We start from the raw sequence: 15,587 nt of genomic DNA on the forward strand, positions 1-15,587 counted from the left end.
AAGACATACCCATCACCAATTTCTGCTTCCAAGGGAAACATACATAGGGCTCTAAACTTAGATTAGCTGTTTGGGTCAAAGAGGCAACAACATTGAGTTGTTTTAATACAGTAATTTCTCGCTTAACACGTGCCCACTGAACATGTTTTCGCGATAGCACAATTTTTTTGGGGGGGCGACCATTTTTTGAACAACATGACCCGTCCCCTCAATAACACAATTTTCCCTACCAGCTGGCTGGTCACTGGCAGCTGTGCAGGGCTTCTCCTGCCTCCCTGCAAAGCAGCAGAGGCTCGCCACGCCATTCCCCAGCGACTCCCCCTGTGGATGCTTTGCTCCCTCTCCTCCGCCCCCCCCCCACCCGTTTACAGCTGGGGGCTGCGTTTCCCCAGCTGGCCGGTCATCTGCAGCTGCGAGGGGCTTCCCCTGCCTCCTTACGAAGAGGCGGAGGTTCGCCGCTTGCTGTGCCATTCCCCGGCGACCCCCTCCTCACCAGACACGAGGCATCCGGCCAGAGGGGGTCACCGGGGAACAGCGGGGCGAGCGGTGAACCTCTGCTGCTTTGCAGGGAGACAGGGGAAGCCCCGCGCAGGTGCCAGCGACTGGCCAGCTGGGGAAACGCAGCTGCCAGCTGCAAGCCTCCTCACTGGCTTTCCGTTCCCTTCTCCAGAGCCAAACACCTCCCCTCCCCGCTATAACCCAGTCCCCTTTCTCCCCAACCTTATGTCCCAGTCCCAGCTGCTAACAAGTGCAGGCTGGAGCTGCGAGCGCACGTGTGCTTAAAACGTAACCCCCACCTTTTCCATTATTTTCAATGGGAAAATTGACCCTGCATAACACGTTTTCACTTAGCCCGATTATTTTCTGAATCATATCTACCGTGTTAAATGAGGAATTACTGTATTATGATCCCTAAATGCTTTTCGAGAGAGTCCTCAATTTTGTCAACAGGACTTTTATTCCTAGATGTATAACTTTGTATCTGGCTGAATTAAAACTCATTGGCTGTGTCTAGACTGACCAGTTTTTCTGGAAAATCAGCTGCTTTTCCGGAAAAACTTGCCAGCTGTCTACACTGGCTGCTTGAATTTCCACAAAAGCACTGACTTCCTACTGTAAGAAATCAGTGCTTTTTGCGGCAATACTATGCTGCTCCCGTTCGGGAAAAAGTCCCTTGTGTGCAAAAGTTTTGCGCAAAAGGGCCAGTGTAGACAGCTGAGATTTGTTTTCCACAAAAATGGCGATTGGGGCTTTTTTTGCGGAAAAGCGTCCGTGGCCAATCTAGACGCGCTTTTCCAAAAATGCTTTTAACGGAAAACGTTTCCATTAAAAGCATTTCCGGAAAATCATGCCAGTGTAGACGTAGCCATTTTGTTTGGGCCCAACTTACCTCATACTCCAGATCACCCTGCATGACAGCCCTGTCCTCATTGACCACTCCACCAGTCTGTGTCACAAGCAATGATTTTTGTATTTACTTCTAGATAACATGAGGCCTAGTACCAAGCCCTGTAGAATCTCCATTTGATTATGGCTCCCTGAGAGACAATTACTTTTTGTGATCTGTCAGTTGGCCAGTTTTAATCTAACATACATCACTTATTTGTATGCTGCTAATTTTTAAAAATCAGAATATTATGTGGTATTAAGTTAAACTTCTCACAATAGTTATACTAATAGTTATACTATATTAAGTCTACACCTATTATACTTAAGCAGTTACCAAGCTTTTCAACAATGCTTGTAATTTTAAAGAATGAAATCAGACTCGTTTGACGAACTGTTTTTCATAAAAGCATATTGATTGTCATGAACTGTACTTCTGTTCTCTTATTCTTTATCAGTTGAATTCTGGATGAGATTTCCTGTTTTTCACAGGATAGATAGGAGAATGACTGTCTATAGTTACTCAGGTTATCCCGCTTGCATGTATAAGTTGTACCTCCAAAATCTGGCACTCTCTTGCCCAGCAACACTCCTACTCTGGCAGGACCCTGGATGTTCCTGGAGCCTAAGGGCTGGGCATCAGGGTCAGCAGCCTGGCTGGTGGCAGCACCGGATAGGGCTGAAGCCCCACAGCAGCCTCCAGCAGTTGCTGGGAGTATGGAGCTGAGGCCCAAGCCCCCTGGCAGCAGGGGCTCGGAGACCTGGCAGCAACCCCCAGGAGCACAGGGCTGGGGTCAAAGCCCCACAGCTCCCCCTGGCTGCATGGTGCTGGGGCTGTGCAGGGCCAGGGTAAGAGCTCCAGCCCTGCGGCTGCTCCCGGTTGTATGGGGCTAGAGCCCTGCTGCAGGAGCTGGAGCCTATGCCATGCTACTCAGGGAACTAGCAGTAGCTGGGCAAGTAACCCAGCAAGGTTGTAGGGAGAGCGAGGCAGGGCTGCTTGCCGGGGCAGTCTGCCAGCAGCATGTAATGGGCTTGGGGGCTGGTGGCAGTATACTTCTCCTGGTCCAGCATACTCTCTCATTTGGAACCAGTCAGGTCCCAACAATGCTGGATCAGGGAGGTCCAACCTGTATTTAAAGATTTATTTAAAAAATAATTAACAGCAGGGGCCATGAGATCACTTCAGCCAACTATTCTTCAATTTCTGAGTACAAGTTATCTAGGCCTGCTGATTTCAAAATACTTACCCTTAGTAAATGTTAATAACCTCCTTAGTTATTGGAATTGGGAAGTACTTCATTATTTTCATCGCTTACAGGTATATTCCCTTGCTTCTTTCCAAATACATACAGAAGAACGCTACATACTATGAACACTTCTGTTTATTATTATTATTATTATTAACACTTATACCATCTCCACCTAGGGACAGGCCTGCACTACTCTTAGATTTTATTTTACTCATATACTTTAAAAAAGTGCCTCCTGATCCTTAGCTCTGCCAACATTGGACATTTCCCTGTTTTTATTTTCTCCTATCTAGCTGCTATCATTCATAACTTCTAAATTATATTGATGGCTCTCTCTTTCCCCGTTTCCCTATTTGACATTTGTTACTTCTTTATTTCTAATTATTTCTTTCAGTTTTTCACTGAACCAGATGTATTTTCAGTGCAAGTTGCTCTCTTTCTTGATTGTAGAGTTGTGGATTTTTGGCTTAAGAGGCAAATACATTCTTTTTTAGGAACTCCCAATTCTCATTCACTATTTTTTGTCTAAACTTTTCTTCCCAGTCAATTTTTTCCTAATTTTCCTCCGTTTTGAGAAATTTGCCCTTTTAAAACACTGTATATTACTAATTGGAACTGTACAATTTGCCCAGATTGAATTTGGTCGGGTAACGATTGCTTGTCCCTAGGAAACCATCAACTTCCAGCTTAGTAATTAGTTCATCTTTATCAATCATAATGTGACAAAAATAGTTACTCATATTGGGTGCATGTCTTTTGACTTACAACAGAATCTTCTTAAAATTACATGTTAATTATTCACTTATGGTGCCATGAGATCTCTGGCATGCCTCTCAAACTGAATTCCTCCATAACAACATTAATTTTCTTTCCACACATCAAACAAATGCTTAAGGAGAAACTTAAATTGTTCCTGAAATGTTCTCTGGTTAATTGAAAGGTCTGTAAAAGCCTCTATTCGGTATTCTCACCTGTATTTTGTGCGTTAGCACATTGATACATATGAACTCTATGGTTCTTTGTTACTGATAACTCTAAAATATGGAATAGCATCTTTAATGTAGAGTGCTTTCTCTGACTTTTACCAACTCTGTTCTTCCTAAACAAGTTATGACCAATGAGTATCATTCCAATTCTGCAAAACATCTCACTAGGTTTCAATAATGCCAATTATTTCAAATTTCTTCTCATCAGTGAGAATTTCCAGTCCTAATTGCTTGTAATCCAGAACCCAACCATTGGTATATAATCAAGTGAAAAAGTTTATTTTCTTCACATTGTTTGTCACAGTAGTTCAATTTATTCAAGTCATGTGAGTTTGAGTATGCACTACTTGCCTCTTAAGCACTCACCTTTTGCAGACACACTTCCAAATGAGAAAATTAGCCCCTGCCTCTTTCATCTCTGGTATTTTCTACCTTATCTCACTCAAAGGACAGGAAAGGTCCCCAAAAATATTATTTGGAATTACTTTAGCTAGTTCCACGATCTCTGAAGTTTTTGATAGGCTTTCCATGTAATTGCCCTTTGCACTTTTTCACAATTTTTGTACACAAGATATTTCTATTTTTGAAAATAAATATTTTTCACTTCACAATATACGTTGCAGAATGCTGACTGCTACCCAAAGCAACAACTGGCATGGTCACTAATGAAAGACGAGGCAAAGGGGGTAGTTGCACTGTGGCCTGGGGTTCCAAGCTGCTGGGACCAGAGCCCTGGGCCTTTTAAATTGCCTTTAGAGCCTGAGGCAGCACTGAGGGCTGGCTGGAGGAGGTGTGGTGCTATCTAGGCAGTGCTGAGAGTTGGCTGCTCCTATCCCTGCCCCTTCTGCCTGAGGCCTTGCCCTTTCCAGGGGTCTCAGAACCGAGCCCACATTGCACAGGGCCCAGCGAAGTATGGCGCCAGCCTTGCCCACTGTTTGTATTTGCAAAGGATCACAGAACTCATGTTAAATGAAACAGAATAATAATTTATAAACTCACTGCATAATTCATAAATTCAGTTAGAGACAGTGTAATATTCATATATATATACACAACACCACTCCCAATAGCATCCAAAATTTAAGGGCCATTAGGACCACAGTCCTCTATACCACATTAATGCAAGTGCTCTTTCAAGATCCTCCTCAGCCACATAGCTCCATCTTGAGCTCTTCTAATAGACCATGTGTCATCAGATGGATGCTTCACTTCCACCTTGATACCAACTTTCCCCCCTTTGCCTCAGAAATATTATGAAGGCCAGAAAGATAGAAATAACCACTGAAAGCTCACTATAGCTCACTGAAGTCCAATCTTGTGAGTATAAACTGTCAGCGTCCCTTTAGGCTACCAAAAGAATATTCAGCTATCATTCTGCACATGCTAAGGCAATAGTTGAATCACTCCTTCGTACTGTCACACTGACCAGTGTATGTTTCATGGACTAAAGAAAAAGATGCGTTAGGTCACGTAGGTTCACTGTTGGCATTTCAATACAGGCAGTCCCCGGGTTACATACAAGATAGGGACTGTAGGTTTGTTCTTAAGTTGAATCTGTATGTAAGTCAGAACTGGCGTCAGCCGCTGCTGAAACTGATCAGTTTCAACCACGGCTGAATCTGGATTCCAGTTCTGACTTACATACAGATTCAACTTAAGAAACCCAGGGGTCCCCAAGTCAGCTGCTGCTGAAACTGATCAGCGGCTGATTCCAGGAAGCCTGGGGCAGAGCAACTCTGCCTCGGGCTTCCTGTAGTCAGCCGCTGGTCAGTTTCAGCAGCGGCTGACTTCGGGACGCCTGGGGCAGAGCAGCTGGGGTGCTGCTGGGTTGCTCCAGTAGCGCGGCCAGGGAGATGGAGAGCAAAGCTGCTGAGCACGCCCGCAGTGGGACAGCCTGGGCGCGCTTGGGCTGTCCCCCTGCGGGCGTGCTCCGCGGCTTTGCTCCTGTCCCCCTGGTCTGCTGAGGGGGTCCAGCAAAGCCGCTGGACCCCCCCCAGCAGACCAGGGACACCAGAGCAAAACCGCCGCCTGGGCGGCTTTGCTCGTTTGCCCGGGAGCAAAGCCGCCCAGGTGGCGGCTTTGCTCGGGTGTCCCTGGTCTGCTGGGGGGGTGTCCAGTGGCTTTGCTGGACCCCCCCTCCAGCAGACCAGGGGGACAGGAGCAAAGCCGCCCAGGCAGTGGGATTCCCGCTGCCTGGGCGGCTTTGCTCGGGGCAAACGAGCAAAGCCGCCCAGGCGGCGGGAGTCCCGCCGCCTGGGCGGCTTTGCACGGGTGTCCCTGGTCTGCTGGGGGGGTCCAGCAGCTTTGCTGGACCCCCCCAGCAGACCAGGGAGACCGGGAGAAGCTTTTCTCGCCCCGGAGGACACAGGTGGCGACCCACCGCCTGTGAGCTCCGGGGCGAGAAAAGCCCCGTTCGTAAGTACAGATCCGACATAAGTCGGATCCGCGTAAGTCGGCGACTGCCTGTATAACCAATGGCAATTCACCTGTCAGGAAAAAAATATCTGTTCTTGCAGCTTTCTGGTTCTTAAAGCTGTGAGTTTCATCCAACTTCCCTGACCAGTCCATGTCCATGTCAGTGAAGTGTTCCTGGTGATCCATGAACACTTGCATAACAGTCAATAAAATATCTCCTTTGGTTGATGTACTCTGAGGCAAGTTGGGCTGGTACCAGAACAGATATGTGGATGGCCATCTCTCTGCCCACTGCAATTCAGGAATCACATTGAGGCAGATCTATCTATTATGTCCTGCACGTTGTTGAGTCACAGTCCTGTGCAGCGGGAGATGATTCAGTTCTACACAAGTACATGGCAATGGCCTCCAGTGTGGACTCTACAACTAGGAAATAATTTTCCACTGACTCGTAGCAAAGCTTCCTTTTCAACTGTCAGTGCGGCTTCCATCCTGATGTTTTTGTACCAGAGAGCTGGGGCAAACTTGGCTCACAGATCCATGGGTGTAGCCTTTCCACTTCTCATTGTCCAAAACCTGTAATACAATGTGATCTTCAGTAAGTGCTTGTTTTTTAGGCCTCAAAGCAGTGTTTATCATCTACAAAAGGTCTGTGATTACCACCACCAACTTTTATTAGGATTTTGCTATGTTCCTTAGCAATCTTTTCTCAAATAATCCACCATATCCCTCAGCGTTTCAGTTATTTCTGTGGATCTTCAAGTACCAGGGGATTGTGCAGCCTCCATTTGCAACATTCTTGACAATAGTGCAGGGCTCTGTAGAGCTCAATGCTTCTGTCATAGACAGTGAAAAGTGTTGCAGGGGCTTCTGAGATGGTTTTTTAAGTTACAAAAACAATGGGGATGGATGGCATTATGGGATGGAAAAATTTGTGTGATGGGAGCTTGGTTCTTTGTTCCAAATGACCCATGCATAACCCATTTCTGCCATATACAGGCAGTCCCTGACTTATGTCGGATCCGCACTTACGAACGGGGCTTTTCTCGCCCCGGAGCTCGCGGGCGGCGGGACCGCCCAGAGCGCAGCGGTCCCGCCACCGTGTCCTCCGGGGCGAGAAAAGCTGCTCCGGGTCTCCCTGGTGTGCTGGGAGGGACTCTCCAGCACAGTAGGGAGACAGGAGCAAAGCCGTAGAGGCGGCGGGACCTCTGCGCCTCCGCGGCTTTGCTCGGGGCTCCCTGGTCTGCTGGGGGGGGGAGGGGGCTCAGCTAGTCCGCCCCCCTCCCAGCAGACCAGGCTTTTGTTGCGGGACGCCTGGGGTAGAGCAGCTGGGGTGCTGCCGGGTTGGTCCTGCGGGGACCTACCTGGCAGTGCCCCAGCTGTTCTGAACCAGGAGTCCAGATTCAGCCGCTGTTGAAACTGATCAGCGGCTGATTCCAGGAAGCCGGGGGCAGAGCAACTCTGCCTAGGGCTTCCTGTAGTCAGCCGCTGATCAGTTTCAGCAGTGGCTGAATCTGGAGCCAGTTCGGACTTACATACAAATTCAACTTAAGAACAAACCTACAGTCCCTATTTTGTACGTAACCTGGGGACTGCCTGTAATGCATTTTCCAAAAGACAGTGTGCTAGATAGTGGAGTGTGGCATACTGGATGCATACCTGAGATGCATTGCACTGTGCATCAAAACAGGCACTCTTGGTGAGTATGCACAAGGGGAAGGACTTACAAACTCGATAGGTGAAAGTATCCAAAGTTTTTCTGAGGGAAGCAATCAGCCAAATATGCCCATGCATGAGCTATATATTAATTGCAGTAGCTTTACAATGAATAATGTAACTTGCTACAACCAAAGTGTGTTGTGTAGAAGTGGCCTTAGAGCAGTGGTTTCCAAACTTTTCGGCATCAGGCCCCTTTTTGATTTTTGAAAAACCCTCAAGCCCCCACTCCAAAAAATAGCAGCAAAACTTGTTGAGGGGGAAAAAAAAAAAGAAACTTTGACCAGGGCTGGAAAACTTGATTGGAGGGGGTTGGGGGAGGAGGGACTGCCTTGCCTCATGTCCCCCCTGGAATTTCTTCATGCCCCCCAGTTTGGGAACCCATGCCTTAGAGTTTTAACTTTTTGGGAGAAGGAACATGCCTTTATCTATGGTTATAAAATGCTATCCGAATTAATGAGGCATTATAAAGGGTATCAAGGGTATGGAAACTTTTTCCTACCAGTCTACTGTTAACTACTGACCCCTCAGAAAAAAAAGGCATGGGCCACACAGCCTCACAGGGTGAGGGGGGCACAGAGGCTTTGATTTTTTCCTATGCTTTGGGATTGTTGTAAATTGCAATGGCATCCAATCTATCAAGTCAGGAAAGCTGAAAACCGAAAAATGAAGGGTTCAGGGTGCTGGAGGGGGGGATCCAGGATATGGTAGAGGGTTGTAGTGTAGTATGCATACTCCCAGGGGGTACGAGAAGCTTGTCAAGGGGGTCCAGGGAATATTTGGTAAATAACTAATTGAAATATTCCAAAAGTAGTAGTGTTAGTGAAAAAAGTTGTGGATTCTAGAGTCTAAAATTTATTTCCTTTCATATTGAATAGGGGGTACGGGAAGGTTTAATAAAAGCCAAGGGGGTACGGGGACCAAAAAAGGTTGGGAACCCCTGCTCTAGGGTAAAGCTTTGGATGAGGCATTTGGGGTGCAGGAGAGGGCTTAGGATGGGGCAGGGTGGAGAAGTCTATATGTAGTTAACTATACGATTAACCGATAAGCCAAGGCAGGGGGGAGGGGCAAGGGAGGCTGCCATGAAGCAGCCTCTGCCATGGGAGCTCGGACACCCATGAACAGAAGATGCTGCCAACCCACGCTGCTGCTTCTAGATCTGATCTAGAGGCAGCAGTGCAGGGCGGCAGACAGCTGCTTTGCATGGGGAGCTGGTTTTTAAACAGGCTCCCTTCACAGACCAGCTCCTGCCTGGCACCCCATGCTACTGCCTCTGATAAAAAGGCTGTAGCCCATGATGGCAGGGAACTCCCAGGAGTGGGACCAGAGCACACTGGCTGCTGCCTCCCACCCAGTGACTACAGAGTAGTCAAGTAACGGATAAGAATTCATGTGGTTACTCGACTATTCAATTACCTGATATCTAACATCCCTAGTACAGGGTCTGGGAGCGAGTCAGGGTGCTAGAGGAGGTCAGGACTGGGGTAGGAGATTAGGGTTCAGGAGGGAGTGTGGGGTGCTTATCTACAGCAGGTCCCAGATTCGGAAGTGGCCGGCACATGTCCCCATGGTCACAGGCTGTGGGGAGAAGTGACTCAGTGTGTTGCCCTTGCCTGCAGAGAATGCCCCTGCAGAGAATGCCCCTGCAGAGAATGCCCATGGTTCCTGGTCAATGGGAGCTGTGGGGATGGTGCCAGCAAAAAAATTAGAGCTTCCTGCAGAGCTTCCTGGATTGCACTCACAGACTATGTTTACACTAAAGAGTTTTTCCGGGATACTGATAGTATCCCAGAAAAACTCTGCTGCATCCAGGGAACGTCTGCTCTTTTGAAATTTCTTTTGGAAGAGCAGACACGCTTTTTCGGCATCCCTGTAAACATCATTTTACAAGGAAGAAGGATGTCAGTGTAGACAGGCCAAATGTTGGAAAAACCTCTTCCGAAAAAAGGAGTGGAAAAAGCTACGCAAATTGCGAGGCTGAGGGCTTCCAGCCCATGGCACAGAGATTTGCTGCAGGCTTGATGAAATTATGCAAGGGGTAGGGTCTGGGCCACATGCCAGAGGGTCCCCACTCCTCCTTATCATCAACAACCATGGGCTCAGCGCCCATTGGTGTCCAGTGCCTCCCTATTTCCTTCCATCTTTCCCTGTCCAGTGCGGAGTGGCTTAGTTTCTGTGGACTACCTCCGCATCAATCTACTATGTCATCTTCCCATTCTCTGTGGGGTACACCTTTCCTATTCAGACCATTCATTATGCTGAATGGGTCTTAACTTTTTGCTCATCTTTCATTCTGCAGATATGCCCAAATAGCTGTAACTTCCATTGTATAACCTTCTGCAGTAGATTCTCTTTCAGCTATCTTCCTATATAATTCCTCGTCGGTAACCTTCTGCATCCATCCTATTCTCAGGATCTTTCTATAAAAATTCCTCTTGCACGCCAATATCCTTCTCTTCGAATCTTTTGTTATCACTAATGTCACACACATGTACAACATGCTGCTAAATACGCACATTTTCAAGACACTCAGCGTCTGGATTATATTAATAATATACCTAAACATTTTTAGAAGTATTTTTCTCCCATTTGCTACAAGGAGGAGGGAGAAAAAATGTTCTCCTTAACCTCTGACGATAGAACAAGAAGCAATGGGCTTAAACTGCAGCAAGGGAGGTTTAGGTTGGACATTAGGAAAAGCTGTGTGTCAGGGTGATTAAGCATGGGAATAAACTGCCTAAGGAGGCTATGGAATCTCATTGGAGATATTTAAGAGCTGGTTAGATAAATAGCGGTTAGGAAAGTTCTAGATGATTCTAGGTCCTGCCATGACTGCCAGGGACTGGACTTGATGACCCCAGGAGATTTCTTCCAGTTTTAGGATTGTATAAAATCTGATATTGTTTGTTTGGCTCCTTTATCCAGATAGGTATTATTTGCTGGGAAAGCTGGAAACAAAAAGGCCGCAGCAGGCAGGCTCTAGTAGTAAAGGAAGATAAAAATAAATAAACCAGGCTCCTTGGTGCAGCAAAAATAGAAATTCCATCGCAGAAATGATGAATTTTGGGCTTAGAAAACTTTGACAGTTGTCTCTTCTCACATGCATTGTGTCCTACTCAGCAAACTCCCATTGGATTAGGCTCACCTTAGATTATTTCTGCACCTATAAGGACTAGAAATGTAGTTGTAAAACAAAAGCTGAGACCCCGTATGCAGGACTAAATTCTGCGACGGTAACAATCACTGCAGACATAAAGCTCTGACCACTGTGTTGCCAATCCTTGTATCAATTCGTGTTTCTCCTGAAGACCCAACTGCTAAAATTGGCCACACCACGCCTTGCATAATTCACAAAGTGCCTACCAGCCCTGAGCTCTGAGACATTAGTGTGATGCGTGTGAAGGCAGCCGGGGGAGCGCTTGTATGGTGCAGACATGCACGCACCGGGTCGCGGGAGGGCTGAGTAAGCCGCAGCCGCCACCCCGCTATCCGCCGCTCGGCGCTGCAGCCTGGGTACCGGAGCCGGGGCGCTCTGGCGCAGCAGGTGCCAACGCGCGGAGGGGCGGCTGAGACTGACAGGCTCGCGCGCTCCCGGATTTCCCGGGGAGGGCGCTGCCGCGCCTGCGCACTCGCGCCGTGTGTGTGTGTGTCTGACACTCGGAGGGGGGTGGGGCCGAGGTGGCTGCGCGGAGGGCGGCGGCGGCTGGGAGACACTCCGAGGGGGGAGGAGGGGACGCGGCGCCGGCCTCGCCCCCTGCTGCAGCGGGAGGAGGAAGCGAGCGGCGCGGGGCCCGCGGGACGCCAGCGGATACACGCGCTCGCCCCCCGCTCCTCGGCGCGGCCCTTCCGGGACCGGCCTCCGCCGGCTGCGCGGCCCGAGGCCCAGGTGTCACCGCGCCCGGCCCGGGCGGATGAGCAGCGCCCGGCTTGGCGTTGCCGTTTGTGGCCTCCCCATGGCCGGGCCCCGCCGGTGAGGGCAGCGGGAGCCGCCTGTGACCGTGTCTCGCCGCGGGAGGCAGCTCAGCCGCCAGGGGGCGGGGAGGGGGATGTGCGCGGCCGCCGCAGGAGCCGCCGGTGCCACCGAGACAGGGGCCGAGGGCGGCTGCTGCTTCTCCTCTTCCAGCGGCTCCTGCCCGGCCGGGGCCGTGGGGCCCGAGGAGAGCTCAGCCATGGGGCTGGGCGCGCTGCCAGGGGCGGCGGGGCCGCCACCGCCGGGCTGCCGGGACCGCTACCAGCTGCTGCTCTCGGGCCGGGCCCTGGCAGACACCTACCGGAAGATTTACACGGCGGCGCTGAGCGACAGGGATCCGGGAAGCCACCCGAGCAGGTAACGCACCCCCAGGCCGCGTCCTCCCGCGCCAGGCGGACCGCCCTCCCTGCAGCCATTAGCCAGCTATCTGGCGTGTCATACAGGCTTCACTTGAGTTGCCAGCGAGGTCCTAGGACAGAGGACGAGTGTATCAGGGTGGTAATGCATCCCTTCCCGTTGCTACCTAGAGCATCCGCGCAGGTAATCCCTGGTTTCCCAACTATGCAGATAATGCACCCACTCGCCATGTGCCCGTCCTGAGTCAAAGGGCAGGTACCGCCCCTTCCCCCAGGACCCAGAGTTATACAATGAGCGAGCTAGGTGTTAACCCCAACCTCCTGGGGGCTGTGGGGTAGGCAAATCGCCCCCCATTAGAACTACCATGTGGATAATATTCTTACACTCCTCCCCAGGGTGCGCCCCGGGAACAGAGCTCAATTCTTTCTTTTTTTTCTTCAATTCTGGAGTCCCTCTTTAACAAATTGCCTGGCCCAGTAACTATTAATGACAGGGTGATTCTGTTAGGCAGCATCCAGTTTGCTGTCTATTACTGGGTGGGTAATGCACTTCCTCTGCAACTGTAATCCCTGCCAGCCGGCTCATTGGGTGCTTAATGGGTGCGCCTGTCCAGTTCTCTAGAGCAGTCAAAGTGCTTGCCCCAACTGGATCTGCCGTGGCATGTTTTACACTTATTGTTTAACACCCAGAGAGGTTACACAGCTGGTGTCTTAGATTCCTGGGCAGGTGTGAGACCCACCATCTAAGTTTTAGGTTATGATGACTACACTTGCAATTGATTGACAAAACTTTTGTTGTTCATGAGTGCTTAAATCTCCTCTCTCTGGACTACCAAAGTTTTGTTGCGGCAAGTGCAAGTGTCAGCACTGCTTTGTTGGCAGGTGTGCTTTCCTGCCGACAAAGCGAAAGCTGCTTGCAGGGAGCTTAGAAGTATTTTGTTGGCAAAAGTGTCAACACAGCCTTGTTGCTAAAAGCTGCATAGTCTCAATCTTGTTATGGACAGTCATGTACTGCGCCCATTTTCTAGTTACTGTTCCCTCACCAGGACAAGTTCCTTGCCCTGGTACTTTGACTTAAGGCAAGATGGCTTCTCTCTGAAAACCTATGGCCCTTTTAAGTCTGCTTCCCCTTCAGCCCTTGGCCAGGTACACTGTCTTCATGCAGAATACCTTGCCAAAGGCTCCCGGGGAAGCCCCACTCCCCAAACCCTTATCCCTGTCTTGAGGCCATCCTGCAACCCTTTTCTGTCATCCTAGACAGGTACCCTTCCCCATGGTTTGTAATGCACAGGCTGGGGGGAAGTGGGAGGGATGCAGGATCAGAGATGGAAGTTATCACACCAGATTGCTTTCTTGCCCAGCAGTAGCACTGGGAGCGTGTGAAGTGGTAGGAAAATGAGATGGGGCACAGGCACACTACAAGTCATCCTACTCCGCAGCAACAGCTCTCAAAGTTTTTATGGGACAATCTGCAGCAGTGGTGGGAAAAGGGGAGGCTGGATGTGGGTTCCATGTGGAGTCAGTTAAGTGGAATCCTGTGGGGCTGTTGGGGTGAGAAGGGGGGGGGGAAGGTAGCTGGCACAAATTGGGTTCTGATACTGCAAGCTCTAACTGCTGGGGTTGAGGGTCATCATGAAGTGGCAGCAGCTGCTGTTGCAGATGAAGCTGGGTATTGAGATGCTCTTGAGATAGTATGGACTGGGGTACTGCCCAGAACTGGGAGCAGGACAGAATGAGGCTTCGTCCAACTAAAATGCTTACAGCTCCATTTGAGATTATAGCAACCTTAGCCCTATATGTGGCTGTTTCTTGCTGAGAGCAGCAGTTTAGAGATGTGCAAATGTTGCATCTTGTGTATGGAAGCGGAAGCTGCAGAGCCTGATTGTCCCATTCAGCACTGAAGGGGACAGACATGAATGCACATATTGACAGCTTAGACCCTGCCAGCTACATGACAGCTGCAGAGTCTGTGTTGAATAAGCAGTGAGTTCCTGGGAAGCCTGGTGTTGGAGCCACCACATGAAAGGGCAGGAGTGAGTAGGGTGCTTGCCTCTCCCTAGCCTGTTAGGCTGGTGGCTGCTTCGTTTGTGATGTGGGAGAATATTGTGATCACATGCTTTGGTTTCATCTTCCAGGTGAGTGGGATCTGTGTGCATCCTTCATTCTTTTCTGGGGAGATTGCTGAGGAGTTCAGTGACATGTTTTCTTGTCTCCATTTGGAGAACCACTTAAGTACAGGAGCTGGAAGGATGGTGTCTTTATTCTCAAGTTGAATTAAGTTGTGACAGGCTGAGCAGAGTCTAGTCGCAAAGGAAATACTAGCTTCGTGAATCAGCCTTGATTGGTAAATGTCAGTGAAACATTTTTATAGTTTGAATTTGCTTTTTCTAATTATTTCCCCCTTTCAAAAGAACGGGAGGTCCAGTAATTAATTGTAGCCATTGTGTCTACAAGAGAAAAGTAATTTTGCAAACCACAAGAATAATGCAACCTTCTGATTTATCTGATGGCCACTAGATGGCTCTGGGCCCTTGATCTTAGTGGAGGTTTTTGTACACCACCTGATTCTATCTAAGCTGTATAACTAAGAAACTGTAATATTTCAGACAGCACCTGTAAATCTTACTGTTCTTGTTATGTCTATTCTGTGATTCCATATTTTTCTGTCTTAATGTTTTCATATCACGAGCCTTAAACATTGATTTAACTTGTTCTGGGACTACAAACATTCAATTTAGGGGATTCAAGTTCACCCTTAACTATGTAGTTATTGCAAGGTGTCATGAGAGAGTAGAATTAATATTGTTCTGGTGTCTAAACTTTGTTTTCATACCTTTAACAAATTTGGATTTCTTCTAAATGTAACACTGTCTATATTTGGGGTTATAATGGTTGGTTTTGGAATTATTAATGCTTTTGTTATGTTTTTTACTATGAAATCCCAGATACATTGTGTCTATTGAAACTCTGGTTTAACATAGTTATTTTTAAATGAGGTTCATGTTAGACATTTTTAAAAGACAAAACAAACTTAAATATGATAGTTAATGGTTTTGCTGTGTTAAAGATGTGTAGTATATTAGTCTTAAGCTATTTTGAAATTGTAAACTAAGGCCAGATTCGCTGGTATATTTTGGCTTCTTTGAATCACTTTGAAGCACCACAAAGAAGCCAGAATATATTAGCCATGTCAGTAAGGTTTATAGCTGCTTTATGTCATTAGAGCTGTACAAGCAACTACAGAGCACTTGTGAATTTGATCCTAATTTGCTAGTGTCATCCATGGAACTTTTTAAAAGCAGTGACAGTTATTGTCACTACACTGGAAACAGCTAAGCAATCTCCTAATCAGAACTCTTTACCAAGAACAACAAAATAAAAAATCCCCCAAAACCCTGATATGTGTCTCACTGGCAAAGAATTGTGGCATGCAGTTTCTCTGTTGAACAGGGCTACTCAACATTGGAAGTCCCGGGGGCCACAGTGATACTCACGGCACATGCCAAGG

At 48.4% G+C, this 15,587-nt stretch overlaps 1 protein-coding gene across 19 annotated transcripts in view; it reads left to right on the forward strand.

Moving 5' to 3' along the window:
* The first annotated feature begins 11,220 nt into the window (after window positions 1–11,220).
* The window catches only part of MYCBP2 (MYC binding protein 2), a 376,578-nt gene continuing 372,211 nt past the window's right edge, over window positions 11,221–15,587 (forward strand). For 10 of the 19 annotated variants that reach the window (XM_075918847.2, XM_075918850.2, XM_075918846.2 and 7 more), the window contains exon 1: window positions 11,222–12,080. In XM_075918847.2, the coding sequence (XP_075774962.2) occupies window positions 11,800–12,080 (281 nt within the window). In that variant the 5' untranslated portion in view covers window positions 11,222–11,799. Of the gene's footprint in view, window positions 12,081–15,587 lie in introns of all 19 variants that reach the window. The other 9 variants (XM_075918843.2, XM_075918845.2, XM_075918849.2 and 6 more) reach the window with 3 other exon arrangements.

This window comes from Pelodiscus sinensis, chromosome 1 (assembly GCF_052426305.1).
Source record: "Pelodiscus sinensis isolate ZL-2025 chromosome 1, ASM5242630v1, whole genome shotgun sequence".
In the NCBI taxonomy this organism is placed as follows: domain Eukaryota; kingdom Metazoa; phylum Chordata; order Testudines; family Trionychidae; genus Pelodiscus; species Pelodiscus sinensis.